At 40.7% G+C, this 27091-nt stretch overlaps 1 protein-coding gene across 2 annotated transcripts in view; it reads right to left on the reverse strand.

The window, feature by feature from the left end:
* The window catches only part of FGF2 (fibroblast growth factor 2), a 36069-nt gene that overhangs the window by 5671 nt on the left and 3307 nt on the right, over positions 1-27091 (reverse strand). The window contains exons 2-3 of one of the 2 annotated variants that reach the window (XM_062574018.1): positions 6726-6829; positions 4766-4935 (exon numbers count right to left, since the gene is read on the reverse strand). In XM_062574018.1, the coding sequence (XP_062430002.1) occupies positions 4798-4935; positions 6726-6829 (242 nt within the window). In that variant the 3' untranslated portion in view covers positions 4766-4797. Of the gene's footprint in view, positions 1-4765; positions 4936-6725; positions 6830-27091 lie in introns of those variants that run through there. The other variant, XM_062574017.1, reaches the window with a different exon arrangement.

The following is a 27091-nucleotide window of genomic DNA, read 5'->3' on the forward strand; positions in this document are numbered from 1 at the left end:
GATAGGAACAAAAAATTAAGTGAAGAACCCTGTATGTAGTTACTGATTTCCATGCTCACCAGCTTTACCATCTCATCTTAAGTTACAATTTAACTAACAAAAGGCAGGATACATAAAAAAGGGGAGTGCTTCCCTTGCCACCTTCAATCCAACCATTTAATCAATTAGATAAATAGTATGGCGTAGAGTTTAAGCCTTTGAGTATTCTTACCTAATTATAAGGTTTACATTTCCTGAAGCCAATTCAAGACTTTATTTATACAGGTCTAAAACAGACAGTAGCAAGTCTGCATCTGTTCAAGTTTTCCCCTCCCCCAACTTAATATTTTTAAAAATCTTTTTAAGGTAGGATCAAACCTAGCAAACAGGTATATTCCATAGAGAAAGCAAACATACTCCATCCATCTTTGGTCAGTAATCTTCCCCAGTATGGCACTACTTCTGTTTTGAAGCCAGTCTGCTTTACAGTTCAGAAGTACACCTGTGGAATTCTTCTGCTTCTGGAAGTAAGTCTTCAAACTACTTCTCCTAGGCTGAGCTAACATGTCTTTACAGCTACAAAGAAAAAAGTCGTTCTTTGCACATAGGTAAAAATTGAGCTGAGGAAGTCCTCACCATAGGAAATTACAGTTTCCCACAGCTAAATTGATTCAAGTGAGTTCTGGGCAAATTCATGGAAAAGAAATTCACTGAGGTTTACTAAATATGTAGAAACCTGGCTGAGAAGGCCCCAAAGCTGAAACTGGTTGCAGGCTGGGAGAGTATTACAGGGAATTACTGTAGATGTCTTAACTTATACTCTCTCTATAGTTACCATCAGATGAACGACACTGGTCTGCATACAAGCCCCTGAAACAGGAAGGCTGCTATATCCCCTCTTCTGCTTATCTCTGCACGCAGCAGCAAGATCTGCTCCCTCAGGGTGACCATACTAAAGAAAAACAGAATCTTACTTTTCAAATAATCCCATTCGTATCAGTGAGATCATTTAAGAAAGGTAATATCTACTGCAATTAAAACCAGAATCTAACCAACAAATTCTGTTGTATTGCTATTACTGCCTGGAAGACTTAAAATCTGGCCAATTTAACTATGACTAGTATTAGTATCTGTTTTCTCTTGACTATGAACAGCTAAGTTTATTCACCATCTGCAATTCATCACCAAGAAATTCACATGGTTCTTCCATATCAATAAGTATTAGAGGACATATGAACAACTTCAAAAAAGATCTCATTCTACTAGAGGAGGATCCCTATCCATGTTTAGCTGCATTTTTCCCACCTCTTATTCAGAACAGCAAACTCCTGGCAATCGTTAACATTTTTCTAACAGTGACAACAGTTAGAAACCTGACCCCAGAAACTACACTTTACAGAAGAGAAAGTATGTTCTCAAAAATAACTGAAATTTATCCCAGGTGTAATTTAGGAGGGCCAAAGGGGGATTTCTTTCTACATACTGCATTTGTCAATCCATCAACTCAGTCATTCTCATTTACCCTAACAAAATTATGTGAAGGCCAGAGAAGGAAAAAAGCTAGTCATTAAAAGAAAAACATATATGCCAAGTTTCTGTTGCTGCAAGCAATTAAGTCAGTCAAATGCAGTCTGGCATAGTGATCTGTCGCCAAACATAAGTCTTCAAAAGTAAGTTTTGGCAATAAAAACACAGCTCCTTCATTTCCATCCTTTTCAGATATGAATTTTGGTTTCTTAAGAAACCTTCTAACAAAAACTCCATGACCTATTTCTGATTTCTGAAAATTACTACCATTTTTACATTTTACATAGCAGAAATCAAATTAAACAATTTTCATAATTCATACTTTAAATAGTCTTTCTCAAGATAAATCATATTTTAATGCCTTTCACTCTTGCAATGTGAAAACAGATGCATTCATCATCTCAAGGCACCCGATCCAAGTCTGAAATGGATTATAGCAGCCTTAAGAGGGCCCAGAAATAGTATAAGATGCATTTAAAAACAAAACATTAAGCAGAGCTTACGTAAGTTCAGTACAATTGCCCAAACTGGAAATTCTGGCAAAGCAAATTCTTAAGTCATCTCAGCAGACTAACACCTTGCTCTCGCCTCTTACCCAGAAAGGCAGCACTTGCAGGTGCCCCAAGCCTACCCGTGCCACACTCGGTGCCACGCTCGCACCAGGCACAGACGCAATCCCCGCCAGAGCCCCGATTCTGAATCCTGCCGCCACCTGGTTCCTCTGCACGCACGCACGTTAAAGCACGGTCTGATCATGCACCAGGGAAACTGGATCAGACCTACAACTGCTGAAAACTGAGTCTTTATCAGCAGGCTGTCAGGCCCAACTTCAGCTTCCCCTGGGAAGGGAACGGCTCCCAGTGCACCAGCAGTGCAGGCAGGGAAGCACTGCAGGACTCCAAGTACAGATGAAAGGCAAGTTCACGCAGCAGCCGCGTGCCAGTGCTTTTTAACACGCTTGGTCTCGACTGCACTGGAAGCTCCGATCCAGCAGCGACAGATCGTGCAGCCCGTCACGAAGCACCCAAACGATCGGGCTCCCCCAAAAAAGGCCAAGCAAGTGGCCAGTGCTTGGGCAGCGGCTGCAGCCCCCGCACTCAGCAGCGCCCCCCCCCCCCCCCCCCCCCGGAGGCACTGCCAGGCAGCTGCAGCAAGGGCTGCTTGGCTTCAATGTGGCCTGCAGAGCTTGGCCTTTTGCAAGTAAATATTTTGTCTACTACCAAGCAAGAGCTCTGTCCAAGAGAAGTCTGAGCAACTAGGGGAAAACAAACACTGGAAGCAGGAGTTTTGCACATTAGCAATGCCGGTCATGGCCGAGCTCGTACAGCAGCCTGCTGTGTGCCACCACTTACAGTAGCCAAATCCATAACTGCTGCTGAAATCACGGTCATGATTCACCCACTACACAGTAAGTGACTGAAAGAGGCAGTAACTTCCTGAGACAAAATTCTTCCTCCCTTATTTGCGCAGCCAAAAGCCACCCACTGATTCATCTGCAGTGCACACTGCATCTGCCTTAAAATCACATACTATGTTAACAAGTTTCAACATTTTTGACTCAGATTAGGAATTAAAATTCCTAAAAACAAATGAAGTTCTGTGTAATGTTTGCTCACACTAAAAACTGAAAAGTTAACCTGTAACAGTAGCTACTAGAGTGGATGGATAATGACTGTAGAAATATTATCATTTTTACCCTTTTGTAACTATGGCAGGGCCAGGAGATGAAGATTAGCATCACAGATACTCTTGTATCGCAATTTTAACCCATAATATCAAAAGAAAGAAATTTCCCTTAAAATAGCAAGTCCTTCAGTCTGACTAAACCTGTCTGATAACAGCTAAACCACATAAATAGGCCATACATAATGACAGGTGATGTAATTAAATGACAAATTAACTGTTGTGAAATGTAAAGACTGGTTAAAAATACAACTCTTCCTCCCAAGGAAAATGCTGAGAAATTTCTTTATGAAATGAAATACTCTAAAATGTTTAATTCAATAAGGTAAAACCATTTTATTATCATCATTTAAATGAAAATGAAAAGTCAAAAGAAAAATGTGGTAGCCATATCAAAAATGAAACATTTCAGTTTTTCCATTAAAAATCAGATGGAGTAGATAACAGCATTTTCCAATGGAAAATGCTGACTAGCTGCATTGATAACCTGCCGTTTCCTCCAGTGAACAGGTGAAAATCCCCACTCCCCCACAAAAAATCTGTTAGCAAACAGAAAATGCAGAACCGCTTAATTAAAACCCATATCCAGCTTTTTCTAGAACAAAGCAATCCACTGCAGCACAATGCAAATCACCAGTGTCAGAACTGGTATGCTGGCTATGCAATAAATCACTTTACAAGATCTCATTCAGAACAAGCCACAAGAAACATCTCAACAGAGTATTTACAGAAACATCCAACTAGAAGAAAAAGGCTGGATAATTACTTGTAAAAGGCTATTTGAAGATGTTAAAATATTTATAAAAGAAGAGTACAAAGCAAACTAATACATGACTCAAAAATAGTAAAAAAGAAAATAAAACAGATGTCAGTGTTTCAGTAACAACAGCAAGCCTACATGTACTTATAACTGATTGCTAGGTATGAAAAACAGAAAGGCTGTTTCAGACAGTGAGCAGAAACCTGGCTCACATGATGATGCAACATGCAAGCACAGATAACAGAGTCTGAAATACTGAAAGTGCCAAATATATCTGGAACAAAGAATAAGCTCTGTAAACTGATGCTTGAGCTAGTGTGCAGCTGTGCAATACCAAAGAGATTGTTGTTAAGAATCTCATTATCCCAAAACAACAGATCTGCGAAGTTCAGCGTATTGGTGATTATGTAATCAATCTGCAATGTGCCAAGGCTCGGGAACATAAAACTGAGCAAGGACAAATATCAGCTTGGGCTGACAGACCAGAGATGAGGAATGCGACCAGACTGGGGGGAGGGTGATCACAGCCAGTGGTTTCACCACAGAAATTTATGAAGGCTTCATAATTTTTAAGATTGCTCATTCCAGGAACGTATTTGCCTTAAAATATTCTCTTAATTAAAAAGTGTGCTACTCAAAATTACTATTGGAAAAGCACAGAATAGTTCTTGAATAACTAATGTGTTTGAGAACTAAAAAAAATGTTTAGATATTGAAGTTTCATATGTTTAATAGAAATAAGCAAAGGTTTCAGCAGATACAAATTCATGTGCACTGAGGAAATCATTTCATGTGCACTGAGGAGATCATTTCATTGTGAAGCTTTCAAATATGCTCTTAAAGAGCTCTCACTGAAATGCAATACTGCTCAAAATGAAAGAAAAATGCTGGCGATTGTGAACGGTTTCAGGGACGCGTTTATAGGCAGAAAACAGTAGAGACAGAATTGCCCACAAGCTGTTGGAAGTCACGTTACAGAAATCCTCCTGGAAAAAAGATCACTTATGTTTCAGAAGGCAATCATGAAATTGCAGAAGTATTCATTAGACATGAAATACAGGCTGTGTTAAAGAACAAAATCTTCTTAGAATAGGCAGCTTCCATGAGCTGTAGGAAATGGTGTTTGCAGTAAACATGACTGAAATAACACCCATCTTCAGAAACAAAAATTTGTTTGTTAAGCTCATATAGGAAGCACAAAATGACCTAAGTTAAACAGGTGTTGAGAGAGTAACTCCAGATTAGTGGCAAATACTGTCCCAAGCACATCACCGTATGAGAACTAAAAAAACCCTAAGAGCTGCCTATCACTGCAATAGAAACACATTCTACACAACGGACACAACCAAAGCCCACTCTATGGCATGAGGGTGGAGATGCCCACGTGTCCTATTCTGGCTGTTCGGGGACACGGCTGCTGAAGGTAAGGAGGGCAATCTGAACACGAAGCAGAATGTCAGCCCACCAAAACCACAGGAAATTTCCACCCACCCTTAAATCAAGAATAGCCCAGTGGGCTACTTGTCACATTATCTTCAACTGAGCTGTCACACAATACTCAACTAAACAACACCATAACTTGATACAGGTTCTCTAACAATATTCACAGGCACAAACCAAATTGTCTCCCCTGGAGCAAGAAAAGGCGCTGAATGGCCGAGGAGCAGGCAGGCATCCCGGCTCGCAAAGTCCTTCAGATGTTTTAGCTGCTTTTGGACTGCTTTTACTGGGGCAGGGACTGATAGGAGGAGGATCAGAATTTCTGTGGTCCTTCAGGTGGGTAACTTCACCGACTGCAGCTTGGCTGGAATAAGGGCTTGATTTCTTTATTATGCCCCCTTCTGAGTGCTGTCAGCTAAGACTTTCACAGAATAGTGAATGTGGCAATGTTTGAGCTACCAAAGCATCAGGGTTACTTTAGAATTAAAATTCTAGTAGGATGTGCTACAGTGGTATTTCATTGGTGACAAAGGTTAAAAGTCTGTCCACACTGGAAGTAGAAAATATGGACAAGATATTTACAGTGCCTACACCTGGCACTGTAAAGTAAGATGAATACAAGCGCAGCTCTAAAAGAAACTTTAAATCTAGCTTAGAAAACTAACTTCTGCTAAGCATATTAGCATTAAAACAGTTAAAAATAAAGCTGGTACCAATAAAAAGGCACAGAGTTTAGAATAAAACTAGTCTCATTAGACTAGTTTTCATTTGCATTTTTTTTAGTTCTATAATCACATTTTCAAAATGTTTTTCGTATCAGTTTTCTGGTTTGCAGGTATACATGACCAAAAAACCTGATTCCCTACAAAGAGGGCTATATACAGGCATAAAAAAGCATAATAATCAAACAAAATTCAAAAAAACATGGCTTTATCTTCTATTTTAAGACAGGTCTTTACACCGGCTTTATCCAAAAATTTAGTGGAAGAGGAAAAAGCTATTCTGGAAAAAAAATAAATAAAGGCAACTTTTTTCTCCTCTTGTTCATATCATTTCCCTCTGTACACAGTCACTACGATTTTTCCCTCTCAGACAGGGTCATTCCAGTTAAATTCTACAGCTTGCTCCACTGCTTCTAGGTGAGGGCAGACATCTTCTTTTCCTAGTTCATAGTTCAATTCATTGATTAAAGTGTTGCAGAGTTCTTTTAACTACAGTATATTTGTGATTTATCAGGGGAAAAAAAAACTCCTGCAGCAGAAGAGATTACTAAATATACAGCGATCAGAGGACCCAATTAACGGGGATAGACAGACACATTAAAAATGCTGCTTACCAATGCCAGCAGTCTGCCATCTTCCTTCATAGCAAGAAAGCGATTTGCACTTACACCTTTGATTGACACCACTCCTCTTTCTTCTGCTTGAAGCTGTAGTTTGACTGGGAACAAAAAGACAAAGTAAATTTTCAAAAACATTGTATTTCAGCATTTGACAGAGCAAAGCCTTCTGCTTCAAACCTAAAACCAGGAAAGCCTGAGCTTTAGCTCACAGCAAAGATGGCAAGCTCTCCACCTCTAGACTTTGGACCCCATAGTTCAGCAAAGAAAACGCTTACTACAAATTCAGTAGATGCTGTAAAACAGACAACACTGATCATAAGCCACTGTTGCATGTGCCTTTTACATATAAGCAATTCAAAAAACAGGAAATTCCTTACAGGAGCACTTATGGTACAGTCAACTGCTTATAGTATGTGGGAATCCTTCAAGTTATTTTCCTGAAGTATTACTCCATGTTTAAGAAACAGCATCAGGGATTGAATGTTTGCGATTCTATATACTGAAACTGTCAGCACTTACGGATACAAATCCATACTGTGATCCTTAGGACCGTTTAGGACCATGTCATTATGGGATCTCACTAGGTGTTCTAGCAGTTCCCAATCTAAGAGTGCCACCTAGTTCACGTTACACTTCCAACAAGTGGCTAGAATAAAGAAATCGAAAGACCCGAAGAAAGTAGATGAAGACAGCAAAGACATGAGAAATAGAATTACACAGATTAGGAACACAAACATCGGGTGTATTTGAATCAATTGTTTTAAAACAATTGAACTGTCATATTTATTGCAAGTCTGCAAGGTCACACCACATAGCTTGTAGGTTGGTGAATTTAGTACATAGGAATTCCGCATTTTAACAAAGTCTGAATTCATTTTTGTAACTACAAATCAAATCCACTAGCTTAGATCAAAACAGAAGTTTTCATTTCTGCCTGTGGCTTGTTTCAATCTATAAAGATAAGCCCAAACTGACTTCCACCTAAACCTGAAAGAGTTGTTTGCTTTTTTCCTCTTTTTTTTCTTCCCTGATGGTTTGCATTAAGTTGAGGCTTTAAGTGGTTAAAACACCTGAACCAGGAAGTTGCATGTACATGGCATTTCAGCCTAGCTTTAAAGTGAATATCTGTGACAATATACTTCAAAGTTCAGATTTTTCAACCACTTGCTAGGTAGGACTGGGAATACTGCAATACAAGAAACAATACCAAAACCATAGGAAAGTCCACCAAGCAAGTATCTTCTACATGACTTAGATACTTGAGGCTCTAATAAAATCTAAACAACATGTTGGGACTTCATTTTTCTGGAGAACAAGAACGAGAAGCAATTCACATAGTGTCCTAAATCTCACAGGAAATTCTAGTTTGTTTCAACCATTTTTAGACCATCTGCCTCTGAAAATTTAACTATATAAAAACATCTTAAAGGCCCATACATCAGGTAAAATGGGCACTTCAGACTACTTGCAGCTTCACGAGTGATTCTTCCCCCCCAGCATTCATGGAAAGAATACACCAGTTCCCTGCAGCTCTGTCCCGTCAGCGTAGCTGGCCTGGTCAATACAACTCAATCTGATTTCTGCTAAAAACAAGCCCAACCATTTTGATACACAGCAGAACACAAGATATTCAATTTCCCTTAATTCATAGCTTTCCATTCCACTCTAGATGACCATTATTTCCAGAGAAACCTGGATTTCCAGCTCCTTTTATTTAAAGAATAAAAATTAGAAGCAAGTCCAGGTAAGCACTGTTTTTTCTGCGCACTGCTCTGCTTTCCTTTGCAGTTCTGCTAAACAGGGATCTTAAGAGTCATTATCCTTCCTTAACAGGAAGCAAGGTCATCACTTCAATGCAGGCATCCAAAATGAGAAATAGTGTTTTGCTTCTCACCTTCTCAGGGTATAAAGACAACACTCTTCCAAAGGCTAACAGCAGCTAAAGAAGGAACAACCAGGATGTCGCAAGCTGGTACTGGTTGTGTGTCCAACAGGTGTCAGAATGAAGGATATGACTCATCTGGTGTTGAGACTATCAATGTTTCCAAAAACCAACTGGCCTGGAATTTATTCATTCTCCTGTTTACATCCCAGAGATTATTTTGGGAATTAGTAAAGAAAATTTTCTATTTGAAAATACCCATGACACTATGCAGAAATCTCACAATGCTGAACACCCGCCTAGAGGAACTGAGAGAGGAACTGACAGATGCACTCTGTTCACTCCAAGTACTAAACCATGGACCTGCACGACTTTCTACTTTTTGATTTCTTTCTTTGAAGGGTTCATAAGAAACAGTAATCACTACTTCACCCATATAGCCGCACATACCCAGTTCTGCACAGCTACACTGGTACCAAAACTTAGTGGGGAAAGTCTAATGGGCAGCACTGGTATCCATCATCTCAATTACAAGCTTTAGTCACCTACTTCCCTTAATGAAGTATATTAGTTTTTCTATTTAAAGAGGAATTATTATTAAAAAAATAAAATAAAAAAAAATAAAAAAAAAGGCTCGGCCTTTTAACTTACCAAAATAGAAGTTTTAGGTGACTATATATTTTGTAGTGGAAGGAACTCACAGAATTCAGAGAGAGGTTATTGCTTATTTGGCTTTTTATTTGTTTGGGGGGCAAGTTTTTTGCAATTCAAATGAAAACTTTCTTGGTTTATTTCTGCTTTTTTAAAGACAGGACTGAAGAAAACCCCATAGAGAGAATACTGAGAACATGAAATCTCTAGGATAATTGCTGCAAAGCCTTTTTTAAGCATTAAAATTATTTCATCTCATTTTTGCTCATTAGGTACAGACATCAGCCAGAGCTTTTAGTAAATCCACTAACTTATACTTAAAAATGAAGCCGCATTAATGCACATACTGCACTCTAAAGAAAACTAAATGAATTCTTCTGAATTATGTACCTATTGCCAGTTTGCACAACGAATAAATGAATCAATTCTCGTAATTCACAAATAATCCATGATTCCCAAAGATTACAGAAACCCCTTTAATCATAAACACGTAGGTTAAATCTTTAATTTCCTCCCAGAATACAGCTCTCCCTGAAGCTAGTTATTAGGCCAAAATCAGACTTCCAAAACCTCTGGTACAACTCCTTCCCTTCTGGGACAGGAAGGCCGCGGAGAAGTGCCGTGGGCATGCACTTGAGATGTGCCCGAGCATAGAGCTTTCACTGCACACTTAACAAAATGCAACTGTATGAAATATCTGAAAAGCAGTATCAGTTACTGCAGCACAGACGTATTATGCTTCGTGACTTTCTCTTGACAGAAAGCATGCTGAAGCCTAAAACTTCATATTGGGCCAAGAGTTCAGTTTCTGTAAATACAAACTTCTATAAAAAGCTTGTAAGGCCTATGAAAATATTTGCATTGTCTAGGGATGCTAGTGAAAAGTGTTGCTTTGGGAGGGATCTTATCAATGTGTACAAGTACCTGAAGGGAGAGTGTCAGGGGGACGGGGACAAACTCTTTTCAGTCGTTCTGCGTGACAGGACAAGAGGCAATGGGCAGAAATTGAAGCACAGAAGTTCTGCCTGACCGTGAGGGGGAATTTCTTCCCTGTGAGAGTGACGGAGCCCTGGACCAGGTTGCCCAGAGAGGTGGTGGAGTCTCCTTCTCTGGAGATCTTCAAGGCCCGCCTGGATGCAACCCTGTCTAACATGCTCTAGGTGACCCTGCTCGAGCAGAGAGGCTGGACTAGATGATCTCCAGAGGTCCCTTCCAGCCTTACCCATTCTGTGATTCTATGATTCTACTTTTTAAAAAACATTTTTTCTCCTTTTCTCAGAGCAGTACTGAAAACTTCCAAAGCAAAATCAGTTTCACTAGATTTTCCTCTCCAACTTGTAAAATACATGAAAAAAAGAGACAAAACAGTATTTTAACTTTTCCGGGCTTCAGCATTCCTTTATGGATCTATTAATGCAAGATAACTGCTCTCTGTAGTGTCAGGTTGATCTGGAGAGGCCAACATATAATACAACCTTGCTAATCAAACACATTTTTAACATACAATCACCACCAGAAGCAACAATTTCAGCTCAATACAACTTAGTACAATATATCATAAGAGGAACCTAACACCTGATGCTGACTCTTCTGATTTCCTGCTGCCGTTAGGTCACGAATGGCATTAATGATGGTCCGGACACCGGCCATCATTTAAATCTATTCATAATGTTTATCTTCAGCAGGCTTTAACCACAAAACCAGGTCCACAAAAATCTTGTTCAGCACCCGCAACCTTGGCAGAGATAACAGATACCAGATTTACAGAGTAATGCCTATCTTCAGCAGCTCTATAAAATTGTCAAGCTACTCACAACTGCCAAAGCCAAAGAAAGTAAATTCTGTGGTTAAATACCTAATAATCTAATTCTTGTCACGTACCTCACATTCTGCTTAGGCCATTACTGCTTATCTTCACTATTATGAAAAAGAAAGCATTAGCTGTTAACTCTCGTAGAAGAGTTTCCATCCTGCATGGGCGACTGCTGCTTCATGGGGCCACTTCTGCCAGGGACACTGGTGGGATATAACATTTCAGAATAGGCACCACATAAACTTGAGACATGACTCCACACCCTAAAGTTGCGTTTGCCACTGCAGGAGAAACTTTCCTCTCTTGATAAAATTTAAGTAAATCAATTCAGAAATTTGTAACCCAAAAAAGTAGCGTAGACTGCTGTGAAACAGCAAATTAATGAATTGGAGGTATGAAAGGCAGGTCTTTGCAGAGGTGCCCAGAGAAGATGGGCTTCGTTTCCAAGAAAGGGATTTAAAGCCTTTTACTGCTGCAAAATTCTGATACTGTAAAACAGGGTTATAAAAGCATCCTAAATAAAATTCTCTCTTGAGCATTTTCCTTGTTCCTGTGTGCAATACAACCACAAAACTGTTAGCTGAATAAATAAATCATTTATCAAAATATAAATTTATGGATGCAACAGCTCAGTCCACAATTCTGCAATGAAGATTTTGCCTAGAGAAAACACACTAAGTGCAGAAGCCACCACAGGACAAGCTGCACAAATAAAGCACAAAGAAGAACTTGCCATCATAAGGGGGACAAGGAGCAAGCTACAGAGAGACCAAGTTCTCCCACCAAAGTTAAAACAATCAGTTAATATGTATAGCCTTAGAAGAGGAGACATTTATAATTTTCCGATGCCAGGAAAACATTCCAATTTCAGGGGGGAAAAATGTAATACAATGACAGGCCACAACAAACAAACTTCTCCTTGCTCGCCTGTGCCGTGGCATCAGGAGACCCCTTCACGTTCCTTGGACCCCCGTTTTCCCCAGCTGTAATGAACACAGAGGTGAAACAGCACTGGCCGTGCCACCAGCTCCTCCGCAAGGAGCAACTCTTCAGTTGGCTCCCGCTCAAAGCGGTGGCCCCGCTGACTGCGAGGAGAACGACAGAGGTCCTGCTGACGCAGGAGCACGAGCGGGAGGGAGTCCAGCCCACCCGAGAGGTGCAGCAAAGCAGTGAAACAGAGCAGGAATGGAAAGGAGACCTGAAAGGAAGGAAAAAAAAAAAAAAGAAAGAAAGAAAGAAAAAAAAGAAAAGAAAAGGCAGAAAAGACAGGGCAAGTTTGGATCATACTAAAAAATAAGGGTAATACTAGAAATCCGCTTTGTGCCCGCCCATCTCAGTCTGAAGTGTGCTGCATAATTTTTACTGCCAGCTTGCCCTCACAGTTAAAAAACAATCCTCCTCCTCAGCGGTTCTTGCATCGCTCCCGCGGGCGGCACGTACACAAGTGCCCGCCCGCAGACCCGAGGGTCTGCAGGAATACAGAGCAGGCTGCAGCGATTCCAACACGAGGGCTGCTTCCTGCGCTTCAGACATCTGCCTGCCAGCACGTCGGATTTTCAGAGATGTCAGCAAAGGCGACTCGTTTGCATCCCAGAAACAAACGGCCGCAGGCAGGCCGCGGCGGTGCCTTCGCTCCCTCCTTCGCGGTGCTGCACTCACCACAGCCCACTTGCGGCTGCGGCTCTGTCTTCGGCACAGATTAGGTTAATGTGTTCAGGGTGTTTCACTGCCATCCCCTGGGTTGTGTATAAAAATGGAGTGTGCAGCATAGGAAAAACATGCAAATGCATGAATTAGTAACTACTGATTTATGAGTCTACAGAATTTTTTTTAAGTCATTCTGTTATCATGCTGAGTTTCTTTCAAGTTTTATAAGAGGGTTCCCATACAAAAATCACAATCTGTTTGTCATCTTCTTGAACTGTAGAATGCTTTCCACGAGGGGATCGCATCCAAACCCTTTCTCCAGCTGCTCTGAGGGCGGTGCACCATGTTTCCAGAGCATGGTAGTTCTGCTGCATCTTATTAGCAGCCAAGCCGAGAGCTCGCTGAGCTTGAGCTCATCCATAAGGATCCACAGCGAACTCTGCTTTTAAACACAATGGTCAAACAGAGAACTTAAGATTGTCAAAGGAATTACTTTTTTAATGTTTTTTCACAGTACCATGCCAATAGGTAGGTTAACCATAGCAGAGCTAAAATAAAGGATGATTAGATCCTGTGATAATTTTGACTATAATAGAATTATTCCAGAAGTATAATTTACAAGAGCATAGAGATGAACTTTTTTCTCCAAACTACACAGGCTGTGTTGAGCATACATATTTGCAGATGTTTTGGCTGAAGAACTGGAGGAGGCCCAGCCTAACCTGAACTTCCACAGAAACCAGTGCAAGTTCTCACATTAACTGAAAAGTGGTATTCAGTAGCATTATGGTTGGCAAGGTTTCGACTGGATTTCTGTTATAAAGCGGATCTTCCCTATGCTTTCTTAAAGTGCTCCAAAAAAGCACTTCCAATTCAAAGTTTTGCATACCCAGTGGAAAAAATAATTTTATGGACAAGTGGCACAACCCAAAGGGAAAAGATATGTGGAAGTTTGGATAACACAGAAAATGCACATTTTCTAAAAACTCTTACTGCTCTGAGCACTAGAACTGAAAAGTTACACGTACAATGAAAACTCTAAAAGTCAGAAACCTTTTACAGTTCTTCCAACCCAACAAAGGTTTTGTAATGGCAGCGACCAAATAATACTTCACTAACTTAAATGATCCCAAATGATTTCATTGCTCTGCATCATAAAGGTTTCAGCCAAAACCTCCTTCAAAGTTGGTGTGCTTAGAAGATCTTGGCAAAGTCTAGCAACTGAATATTTTTGAAAAAAAAAGAGCGCTGCACATGTTGGAAGTTGCTCAGTGCTGAGCTAGTACTACCCCTCTCATACAGTCCCAGTCAGGCGCCCGCTGGCAGCTGCCGCTGAAGAGCAAGAGCGGTGCCGCCAGCCTCCTGCATCGAAGCACTTTGCCTGGGGTGATTCCTATGTGCAAAGCCACCTGCTATCATCGTACTCACAGCAGCTGTGTTGGCTAAGAGGCGCGAGAGCAGGAAACAGCACGGTATCGCAGAGGAAGAGGGGAAAGCAAAGGTCACAGTGGAAAAAGAAGACAGAAACAAATTAGGAAAAAAAAAGGCACAGACAAAGTACAAACAGCAAATGAAGGGGCAAGACCAGGTATGCAGTACGTGGGAGTGCTGTACTGGAGCCTAAGGGAAGCCTCTGCACCTTAAGTAGCTGGAATTTGAGGCATGTATGTGATTAGCTAAGTGGATTTATAAAATCTCTGTTTTCTTACTTCTCCAGAAAGAAATGGGAGGTATCTACTGGACCATAAAATAAAATAAAATAAAATAAAATAAAATAAAATAAAATAAAATAAAATAAAATAAAATAAAATAAAAACTAAAGCCAGCCATGAGTTTCTGGCTTTGGATACGCTTACACAGTAAATGAAGGTATGCTTAAAGTCTGAGCTACAGTTTCACTATAATCTACATAACTGCAGCATCACTACAGACACTTTGGTGCAGGCTAAACCCATAAATATATATCCAAGGTCTCAATAATCATATGAAAATTCAGGTTGGAAGGGATCTCATCTAGTCCAACCTCCTGTTCAAAGGTCTCCATCACTTCACAGTGGAAACCCTGCCATCGCATTTTCCCTACCATCATACCCAGGAGCTAAAGCACACCTCACAAGGGTTCACCAACATTTCCTATGGCCACCTCTGTTCCTGCTGTAGGACACAGCGTGCACGCACACACACACACACAACCCACACACGCACAACAGAGGCTGGTTTCATGCTCAGCAGAGTTTCTACCACAACTGAATGCTGTCCCCAGGGTGCATCACGTAGCCTGGATGTCCACATTGCCACCCTTCCCTGCAACGTCCCAAACACCATTCTGAGCACCCCAAGCCACAGGCTAGGCTTCAGCATCACTGCACTGCGTACAGTCTGCAGGAACAGGTCTTCATCACCGCTTTGCTCAGTAAATGCTTCTTCTCAAGCTGGCAGCAGAGAGAAGCCCAGTTCATGACTGTACCCTCACTAGTAACTGCCTAAAAGAATGTGATGTGAAATACCAGCACAATTTACCAAGGGGAATCTCAGCCCCAAACCATTAGCAGGGAGCTAATGCTCCCTGGGAGCACTCGGAGTTTGGGAACTTCTCAACAGAAAACACAGATTGTACTGAGACACAGCAACAAACAGAGCAGTTTATGGGCATGGGAAAGAGAGGAGGAAGCCCAAACCATTTCAATATGGCTACTTTATTTGAACTAACGAGGTCATTAGCAAAACATCTAGCAAAAAACCTCAGTCTGCGCGAACGGAGAGTTTATGTACCCCTTGAAAAAAACCCAGGCTGCACGTCTCTGGATCAATGACTAGCATTACTACAGGCTCTCCTATGGAAAAGCTAAATCCGTGCCAAAGGCTCAGGGCCCATCTCCAACATACTTGCAGAGGCCCAGTAAGGAAAACCCTTCTGCGAGGCCCCCAGGCGATGCGCACTGCGGCGCAGCTCCTGCGCCTGTGCCCCGCCACGCGTCCCCTCCTGCCCTGTCCCTGCCTGCAGATAAGAACAACACAGCCGCCGATTACCTCTGCAGGGAGCAAGCATCAGAAATGCAGGGAAGCTGACAAGAAAGGGAGAAAAGCCGACATTCAGCTACTGCCACTGAATTCCTGCTTCGGCACAGCTCCCAGCCTTTTTGTGCGGGGGCAACTTGTGCTCCCCGCCAGGTGACCAGGGGCAGGAGCCGCACAGCCAGGCGTGCCTGCTCCACACCTAACCTAAGGAAGCCTCCCGGGCCCAGGGTGCCTCCCAGGCATGCGCACGCACACACACACACACACACATTAATACCCCAGTCTGGCCATCCCAATAGCATTTCCAGGGCCAGGCAACACTGCCCTATGGTCAGGTCCGAACCCCCAGCCTGAAGCTGCAACTTCTCCCTCGGTCGCAGAGGTATCTGTGGCGCTATTCCTCGTACATCTAGGCTGAAACACATTCTGATGCTTCTTTCTCACTGACATATTAAGCATATTGATGCCTTCCACTAACTGATGAAATTGCACCCACATAAGAGGCACCTCCAGTCTTCAGACTGCAAATGCAAACACCGTTCCTTGCCCTCTTTCACAGGCTCATCAGTGAACTGTAACGTCGGCCACGGCTCCAAAGCACAAGCTGCTCTGAGACCCGGAGCACATCTGTGTGGGGAAGAACGGAGAAACACGCACATACGTAACCCAGCAAACAAGCCTCAGCAGAAGAGGTGGGCTTTTCATTACGCAAAAACTACAGAAGTGCAACAACAACAACAACAAGCAAATGAGGTGCCACATGGAGAAACACTGAGTCACACTCCAGCACAAAGGCACATTTCTTTACTTTTGCCTGACAACACTCTAAGTGCATCTTTTTCCTTTTTGCCAGCCAGAGGCATAAAACTACTTGTGGACAGATCTGAAGTCCTTGAAATGTAAACAACCACAACAAAAATACACACTTCAAAATATAAACACTTTGAAAAGTTCCTGTTACACTTAAGAGTAAATCCAAGCCTTTAAACGAATAACTTGCCAATTGCTTAAGCAGCAACCTGCTGAACTGGTATATATACACAACACTGGCAGTCACAGATTTTTTTAATGAGTTTTAATCCAAGTACTACAAATACTAACTACAAGGAAAATTATTTCCCTGTTCAGGTTTTTCATCTGTTCTCATTTACACTTATCTCCAACTCCTACAAATATTTGACTCTGCCTAATACATGCCTATCACATAGGGACTCCTCCTCAGGGAGCGCTGACTAAGAAACACACAGCATCTTCAACTACTCCCTATAAATTTAATAGGGGAAGGATGATAAAGGACAGAAGGACAATTAGAGAACAACATAACATGCAACATTTCTGAAAACAGTCTTGAGCTTACACGCCCTCGCACCTGAGCATGTGTTATAGACACGGCTACCTTCCCCTATTTCACACGGCTCGCAGAAAGGAGTTGATCAAACCTCATCGCGTGCTTTAAAAGTTAAAGGCACTAGAGAAGTTCAGCTATTTCCTTCCCTGCTTACAAGTATTACATACTGTTGAGTCAAGCAAACTGATTGCTTGACATTACATAAGAATTTCAAGTGCCAGACACTGCAAGTAAAATATTTAATAAAACACTCCTAAATGCTTAACTGCTATGCTGTTTGCAGTCCCCAGTATTATTATAATGCAAATGAGTAACAGACTTCTTGTCATTGCAAATGCATTGACTGCATCATTTAAAAGCCAAGAGGGCAAAATCGAGCAGAAAAATGAGCTAGTTTTACTGAAGAAATGTATTCATTACTGGGTACCCATAGTAAAGTCTAGCCTCTGACAGATTTACCCCAAATATTTGATTTAGAACAATGTTTGAAGGTTTCATTATCAAAAATCCATGTGCATACATGCTTTTCAGGACTTTTCCTGAAGCACTAGTCTTAAGAAAAGATGAGTAAAGTAATCCGCCATGTTTCTTTAAACTGCTTTCACTTCATTTAGTACTTACAAAAGTAAATTGCAGAATAACTTGGAAGGCAGGGACAAGACATTCATAATTATTAAAACATTTTCTCCGAAGAGTTACTAAAATGTAACATTATGCTAATAAAAAGTTGAAACAAGTTCAAACTTAAAGATAGTGTTTAATATCAAGAAAAGGAGCCTTACTGTCTCTTTGGGGCATTCTCCTTACTCCATATGTTTTAGATAACTTTTCCTATACAACCTTAACACATATGCACATTCTCACCATAAAACTCAAGCTCTGTGTACAGAAAATATGCCTGTGCATTTGGCCATGAAGTCTACGATCTTTATATACAGCGATAAAAAGAAAAAAAAAGAAAAAAAAGACCAAAAAAGACGAGCAAGTGAGCAGGACCACACATGATTACAAATGTTGCACCACTTAATTGAAAAAGTATTTCTTTCCTTCATAAATTAAACACAAAACAAGGCACAGACTGGGGAACACAAGGAACAAGGTGGTACAGGCTATGACGACAGTGGTTAGTGCTAGCACATTGGGGAATTAACAGCTCTTGAGTTATTTTGTCAGCATCATTGCGAAGGGAAACTTCAGGAGAAATGTGAAAGACTAACATGGAAAATTACGAGTATTTTCAGATACCTCCTCCCAAATCATGGGAGAAAGCAAAACACTATTAGAAAATGTAGCCCTATGGCAATGGAAACAAGCACCACAGATTTGCCAGCAAATTTGTACTGAAATAGAAAAATAAACTGTTTTGGGCATCAGCTGTGAAGCTCTCCAAAATGAAATTCAGCAGCTTGTTTGATGCAATACAGAATGGGAAGCAACAGAAGGATGTCGAAATACAGTATAGACAGGCCAAACCTGAGATGTTACGGAGAAGGAATCAGAATTTATATATAAATAAAGTGTGCTAATAAAATTCTCCTCATTTTAGAATACACTAAAACTTCATACAGGAAGTTATTTGCTATCAGAACATTTATCATATACATTCAAATACTCCATGCGAGGCCTCACCACCATGAGTGTATGAGCTGAAACTACTTGTAGTTTTTTGGCTTCGAAACAAGCCTGCTGTAACTGTTTAGCCAGCACAACAGGGTCACTGACACCAGAAGGCACATATGGAACTTGCAGAATTTTCTTAGTCCTTTATATTTAGTGTGCATTCACTCAACTCTTTGTAATCCAGACTGGCACTTATTTACAGTAAAATAAACAGAGCCAAAACAGGGTCAAACTGAGATAAGCTGCAGGATGTCACTTCAGAAGACAGAAAAGGGAAAAACATATATCATCTTTTAAAGATTTTTTGAAGTGCTCCTTTTCCACATCTGTAGCCTCCCACAACTGTTCAGCTGTGCACAGAATTTTAGGGCTAGACCTGGTGTCAGACCAGTGAGTAGCAGACTCGGATGAGGTGAAAGGAAAAGACTGCCATAGCGGTGCTAAGAGGTTGCCAACCCACAGACACAAGCCCTAGTGTTGCACACGGAAAGGAAAAGGTGGCTTTTAGAAATGCCAAGAAGAATCTCCAAATGGGATCTCAAGCAACTCTGAAACAGAGCGTAAATAGGAACTGCCTGAGGCATGCGGGCCAGGCAGACGGCATCGCAGACCCCGGTGGGAGAAATAACAAGCTGATAAGGAGTTCCTGTGAATTAGACAGCTGCTTAGAGTCGGTTGCTTCATAGCATAGCCAAAAGATTAAGAGACAGTGATTATCTCAGCTTTGCATTTCCCCAGTCTTCAACATTGAAGAAAAGATGACTTATCAAAGTGAATCACTGAGTCTTTAATGGATATTTACAGAAAGTCAGTTATAAAGAAAAAAACAAAATCAAACAAAACACAGACACATGAAAATGAATTTCCCCAGTGCCTGTTCACTTAGTTCACCACAAGGACACTGCAAAGATATTAAGCCTGGAGACTTACTTCATCCTCCATCTATTTTTTCCCTTCCATCAAGCTGTGTATCCACCCTATGCTGACATGTAAATAAGGCATCGCAGGGGAATAGCGCAAGCTGCACATAATCAGGCAAAGGAAGGATAACCGCTGTCAATCACTGCTGACCTGGAAGGACAGTGAGAAAGCCTCTACTTAGAACACAGCCTTGTTTGTGTGTGAGAGATCATGTTTGTAAGAAAGGAGATCCCCTAACACCAAAAAATCAATCACACAGTGCACATTCTGGTTTTCCTTTAAATATTTAGATAACACTCCCCACATTTATGGTCCCTTAGGATCACTTTGAGGAGGCAGACAAAACACACCATGGGACCCAGCCTGTGAGGTGAGCCAAGAATCTGGCTCCATAAAACTGCAGAGACAAATTGATCAAGCCATAACCACTTCCCTGCCTTCCACCACCTCTGAAATAAACTCCACTACACCATCCTTATCCTGAATACCTTCATGCTGTACTGAGCAAGGACATGAGCATTTTCCTGCCCGCCAAAGAGACACTTTGCAGTCTGCAAAAATCTGTTTTTAAGAAAAGACCTGCTTAGTGCTCTGCTGCTTTGGCCAGACTATTACTACTCTGCATGTACTTGCTGTGGTGGTTTAAATCTAGTTGAAGTTACCACTACACTGTTCCAGACTTCACTGCATGAGCGTGCTCCCAAAGTTGCTTTATGCCATTTCAAACCACACAAGCCAGAGAGCTCCTCTCCCCTTCTAACAGTAGGGTTTTCTCCTTGGCAAGGCACGTAATATATCACACATACATCTGATCTGTGTTATTATGGCTTGATCACTAAAATTCAGCCTTTTTGATACACTGAGCTCCACTCTCCAATACCATGAAGTAACACCTCCCAACTACTTCAACTGAAACAAAAATTAAATATTTAAATGCTCTGGAAGACACTGCTTCTCGAAGCAGAAAACGAAAGGGATGTTTGGGACCACAATAAATTAAAACTGGCATCATGTTTTGTAGATATCTTCAGCTTTTCAGGAATTCCTGCATTTCCAAGGACACAAGCATCATGGGCTTTCTTGAATGAACTACATTACTGTCTGTAAGTCATTCACAGTGAACCTGTAACCATTAGGCCATGAATGGAACCTTTCATATTTATGTACCCAGAAGTGAGGCCAGATGTGTGTTTAGCTATAAATCCCAGTTGCTCCATTATAGTCAGAGAAACCCAATGAACTGAATCCATCTGCTGTTTCCCAGGATCTGCTCAGCCCAAGAAGTCCATGCAGCAGGCTGCCCTAACCAACTTACAAGGATGAGCCTCTCCCAAAGCATCCTCCACATCACACTCACTGGCTGCTTCTCCATAGAAAAAAATGTTTTCATTTTTGTATCCATCTCTGTTGTCATAGGTACCAACAGCAGCTAGAGGACTACTGCACAAAAACTACTCTACAGATGTGAACTACTCTACAGATGTGACTGTCTACTTCCAAAAAATCCAGAGTCATTAGTAGTCTTGACAGCTCTAGGACTGTATTAGTTCTCACTGCAAGTGGACAAGATGCTTTGGACAGAGCACCACAAGATGGGCTGCGACCACTGAAGCCCTAGAGGCCACTGGGAAGGGGCAGTTCCCCTCCTGCCACCCCATGCTCCTGGCTGCACACTCCTACCACCTCCCTCGCACCACCTCTAGCACTTCTCTTAGCATCTTGGTGAGCTGATTCAACTCATTAAATCAACTGGAAAATAAGACGGGGGAAGGAGGAGAGAACAAATATTTTCCTGTCAGTTTAGCAAACCAAACTATCTGGCCTTTCCTGAACTCAGTGCTAGGAGGTGGTGCCAGGTACAGCATGGCTCATGGGGGTGGGAAGCCTCCTGTCTGGTAGTGGAGACTTGTTAAATCAGCTGAAGTATCTCCAAGGTCTGAACCCTTGGTCAGCCAGCCTTGACAGCAGAACAGGTGATGCTAAAATATAGCACTGAGGAGGAAAAAACACGAACGATAAAAGGGAAATTTGGGCAGAACTAAGAGACTTGAGTACTCGTTCCCAGTGTCCAGAAGGCAGCCTGCCAGCCAAAAAACGGTAGCAGTCCCAAGAGCTGCTCCAGAAATTTCCCAGAAAGAGATGTAGCAAGTGAGACAACAGAGACGCTACGATCCCTATTTCCAGAGTCTCACATATTTTGCCAATACATGTGGCATGATAAGAACACCTTTCATCAGCAAAAATAACCCCAGAGCCACGCTACATGCGGGATGACAACAGAACTGCTAATAAAACACACCAGCATGAGAAGATTTCCACAATGACAGACACAAGGCACTGAGCATCATGGGCAGCACGGGCACCTAGCTGGCTCAGCTTAAGAGCAGAGCCAGAATGCAAACGTTTCAAGCTGCATGGCAGCTGATATCCTTGTTCCTCCAAGACACAGCACCACACCGTTTCATAGCCACAAGCGGCAGGGTTTTAAGACCTTCACATTCCAACTGAAATCCTGGAGACTACAGTTTTATGAGATCTCCTGAAGTCTCACCACAAGATGAGCGACAAATTAACGAATGCCACAATACAAGGACATTATTTCCTCATATTGTTACTGCAAATGACTGTGGAGCCTAGTTCCTACTTTCCCCTTCCTAAAACCCTTAATATCTTTCTCATTTAAACCACTCAAGAAAGGTGGTTTCAAGCTCTAAAAGTCAAACAGGAGTGGTAATTTCATACAGGATTGCTCAACCAAAAGCGTACCATGACAGCTTGTGTAAGAGGACCTCCACCCAACTTTGTAGACATCATCTCATTTATATTCTCAGACAAACGTATCAGGCTTTAGTCAAAATCTGAACCTATCCTGAACAAACAAGAAAAAACATAAATTAGATACTAACTCTGAAATGCCATCAGCGCTTCAGACAGTCATACTTTAAATGTTCTTACTGAGAAATCAGGAAGAGGCAGAAGAAGCAGTCAGGAACTCTCACATGCCCACATATCGTCACAAAATACACAAAAATGATTGAAAATGACAGAAGTGTTTTTTTTCTTATTTTGAAATGCACAGTCTTAAACAGATTCCGATAAAAGTAACAGCTACTCAGTCTCAGACAGAATCGAAATGCAACCTCATTGCAGAATCTCAGGTTTCAAAAGTCATGCCATTAACATTTCAATTATCATTTGCTCTAGATATTTAATTCATGAAATTCACCTAACTAAACAATAACTTGAGCCTTCTCCGTACAATCTTTACTTCAAAAATGAATTCTATAAAGGTTTTATTATATAGTCCATTCTGTTTTTTTACTAGATAATTAAGTGTGATGCCACTGAAAATCGAAAAGGTCCACTGTGTCTAAAGTTAGAAATCAGTTTATTGGTATAACCAAGCATCTCAAATATTTTGAAACAACAGACGGCCAGTGATCTGAGAATAACACTCTCTAGGAAAATACTGAAAACTATAGTAATCAAAATACAAATTTAATTCTTCCTCATGGACAAGTCATGATGTATTTCATCACAGAAAAAAAAATTTGATAATATTTAGCCGCTAAGCATCAGTAAGCAATCATTTAAAATTTAGCGGTTCAAACACTGTAAATTTGAGAAAATTATTTAGACGCATCATTGTCAGCCAAAAACATCCAAAATGTGAATCCAAAATATTTTTTATCTTAATTATGACTTGCACCACCTGAAGGTAGGCAGTTTCTTGCTAAGAATTGACAAGAATCCCCAGGCTTAAATCCAAGCATTTCTATATTTACTACATTAGCTTAGCTAAATTTTTGTTTTTCTTGGAGAAGAGCATCTGGATACAAGTGACAAACCACTTGTGCAAATGAGCAAATGAGGAAATATAGGAAATTATTTTTCTCTGGGGAATAAAAAGGAAAAAAAAAAAAAAAAAAAAAAAGCTTAGAGGAAATTTTTCAAGGAAACTGTCCTGTTATATGCTTCACTGCAGCACAGTAATGACTAGTATGGAAAAATCAACAGATAATTACTTTTAAAATATGCTTGCTATATTATGAACAAGGAAATGTAACACTGATAATTAAAACAAAAGTAAAATTGCCCTGCATAGATTTAAGCATGTTATTCCTCAAGATATTAACAACTCCCACAGGGAGGGGAGAGTTGGGAGTGGCTTACAGAAACAAAATCTAAGTGAAAGGATTATGATTTAAAAATCAGACAGAGAGGCTGATTAATTAAAGGGTAAATAAACAGAACTCTAACCAAAAACTTCAGTGGAGAGCATATAGGTCCCGGCTTTTAGAAAACCTGATGAGTGTATGAATTCTGCGGGAACTGAACATGAGAAGGCGGCATTTTTCTGGGCTTTAATTTCAGCAGCTTTTTTACCTTGTGACTGATAATTCTACTGCCCAAGCCAGTGCTGCGTCTGTTCTTCCTTGTTCATGTGCCTGTGCATTTGGCACATCTCTGTCTTTTGTCGAAGAATGAAAGATGAACCTGCAGACCTTTGAAAATCTTTAGTAACCTACACCAAACATGCATTAAAAAAAATGAAAGAAAGCAAAAAGAGAGAAAGGGAGGAGAGGGGGAGGAAGAGGGGAAGAAGGAAAGAGAGAGAGAGAGAGAGAGAGAGAGAGAGAGAGAGAGAAATACAATCCTGCAGATTTTAACTTCAATTTATGCTCTTTATCTGGTGTGTCTGAAGAAATTATACATAAAAGAAAAACTTACTGACATAGTTCACCTTCCATAAATTGCTTTTTAAAAATTTCCACAACAAGATAAACTTTCTCTTAGAGCCATATGCAGAAATTTTTAACATTTATTAGTCAAGCATAAAGCAATCAGGTAGCTGCTAATGCATTTTGTTGATGAGCAGTTCAGAAATACGCAGCTCCATTTTCTCAAGATGAAAATGGCTAGTGCCTTCAATTGGACTTTACTAAATTTCATACTTGTGTAGCTGCACAATCTTCTTCTGGTATAGGGTCATAAAGATCGCTTTTGAAAAAGTTTTATTTTGGTGACTATCTCCATAATTGGAGGCTATGCTGTCAAACAATTACATAGTAGCTGTATTTATCTTACTCTTCTATCACTATTTAACAGCTAAGCTGACATTGGGAGTATTTTTTCTGTAAAGAAAAACATGTAACTACCTACAAAACAGTCCTGATTTCTAAAGCTATAGACACATTTAAGGGCTAAATCCTGCCCTCTAGCGTACCTGCAGCTCACAGTACCTTGGGAACCTTCCACGCTCTTCAAAGAGCGGCAAATCATACAGCAAACTGGTAGGAGAGAGAGGACAATTCACTGCCTGCCAGCGACGTCTCAGATTTGCCTCACTCCCATCTCCAGAGCACACCTGCTAGTCAAGCACATGCCTCGCCATCAGTAGGACTCACTATAATGTAGGTAAGAGAAGATTAACAAACATGACTCCAGATGAGAAAACACCCTGCCTTGAACTTGCTTCAGTACTGCCTAGCCAACATCGGTAGTCTGTTCCTCATCTAATTTACCTTCAGGGCCATACAGCAAATATTATTACAGTATTTCCATGACAGAATAAGCCAAAGATGCAAAGGAAACATACTCTCATTTTTCTTCCTGGGGGATCTCTGCTACCTCCCTCTTTAAAACCAGCTACACCTGAGATCCAGGAGTGATTTCTGTGTTGTCTATGTAGCAAAGCATTAGCATTTGGCAAAACAGTTAAGGTCTCTGAACCAAAAGTAATGTAGAATGAATTGGTTTTCAGAAGGACTTTGGTACAAGCATTGTATTTGATCATTTAGGCAAGATTTTTGAAAAAAAAAAAAAAAAAAAAAGTCAATTCTCACCTAGCACTCCAGCAGTACATATCTATTTGGAATGGGATGCTCTAACAGTCTCAGCCACATCTATGGGACACTGAAACTTCACCTCTTTAACACTGACTGCTGGATACTGAACCATCATACTAGAACACTTACTGACATTCGCTCAAATTTTCATTTTTGAGGACTGGTTAGTTGCATATATACCAATCAGATTTTTATCTTCTCCTTGATTAAGCTGGTAGCTGTAGAAGGCTGCATACACTTCAATATATCCTTTTCAAATCATTTACAAATGAAACATTTAATTGTTATGTATGATATGGGTAGAAATTGTAACATTAATGACTACTTATGCAAGGAACTTTCCCAAGCAAAAACTTCCTGGACCAGTATTACCCTATTTTAGGTCTTTTCAAGACTGTTTGTGGAATAGCAGTAAATTACCGAACAGAAAGAAGGTATTTCAGGGATGTGTATGGTTCGTAAAGCTCATTCTGCTGAATCCTTTCCGAGTGACAAGCTGGAGTCTTGTCACCTCATTAATGAGCAGACAAGAATGGCTCAGGATTCCTTGGACGTTCTGTTTTATAGTTGGCAAGAAATGAAGCAGCTTGGGAAATTATAAATATACTCATGCAGACTACTCCTCAGTAAAGGAAACCATGAAGGAAAACAGCTGTGCTATTATACATTTTCTAAAATGTATGGATAAGTGTTCCCTTTCCATTCCCTTTGTTTTTCCTCTTCACTGGCTTTGTAATCTCTTTTGAGGCAGAGACCTCTGGACAGTTTCTGTAAATCTTTACAGAAAGAGTGGATCCTTTGTACTTCTTCCACAAGATGAATCAGAAGTGGTTGACCACCCTTTCCCCTCCCTCCCCTCCAAAATTAAAATTTGTTTTTTCTGTTTTAAATAACATAAGCCTTAAAAAGCACCTTTTATTTCTTGCTTGCCTGAGAAGTATCTCTTCAATGAATCCCCCCACCTGTCAGCAAATCCCTGGAGTGCATCCAAAGGGGGACGTTACTGAAGTTATTGTACAACGCAAATCAGATGAGGCAGTATCAACCATGTAACGTGTATTGTCCCACTTTTTAGCTAAGTGAATCATATGATTCCAATCATCCAGCACATAGAACATAAACTTGCATTTCACTGATGATCAAATTATGAATAAACCAAAAGTGAACTGGGTGACTAAAACAGCCAAAATCCATGCCAACCCATGCAATGGAGTATGTGTTTGGGACAACCCATCCTTAGTTTTAGAGGCAGAAGGCAGCAAAAAGGGACAGGGCTATCAAAAACATGTTTACAGTATTAGATTTTGCTCTGAAACATTCACTTTCTAAAATAAGAACTTCCTTTAGAAGAAAAATGAGGATGTGCTAATCAAATGCTATTTTATACAATTAAATCATAAAAATAGCAGTCTCCACAAGAATCTCTCCTAATTGTCCTTTAATTAGGCTTCTAACCCAAATTCTCCACAGCCATTACATTTTGCTCAAAACCATCTTATAAAAGCTCTATTATTTAATCAAAGAAAGGCTCTATGAGTTAACTGCAGTGTATACTTTCTTCACTGACATTTTTCTTAGGAAATTTTTTTTCTGTTGTCCGAGATCTGGCCT

This window comes from Rhea pennata, chromosome 4 (genome assembly GCF_028389875.1).
Source record: "Rhea pennata isolate bPtePen1 chromosome 4, bPtePen1.pri, whole genome shotgun sequence".
Taxonomy (NCBI): Eukaryota; Metazoa; Chordata; class Aves; order Rheiformes; family Rheidae; genus Rhea; species Rhea pennata.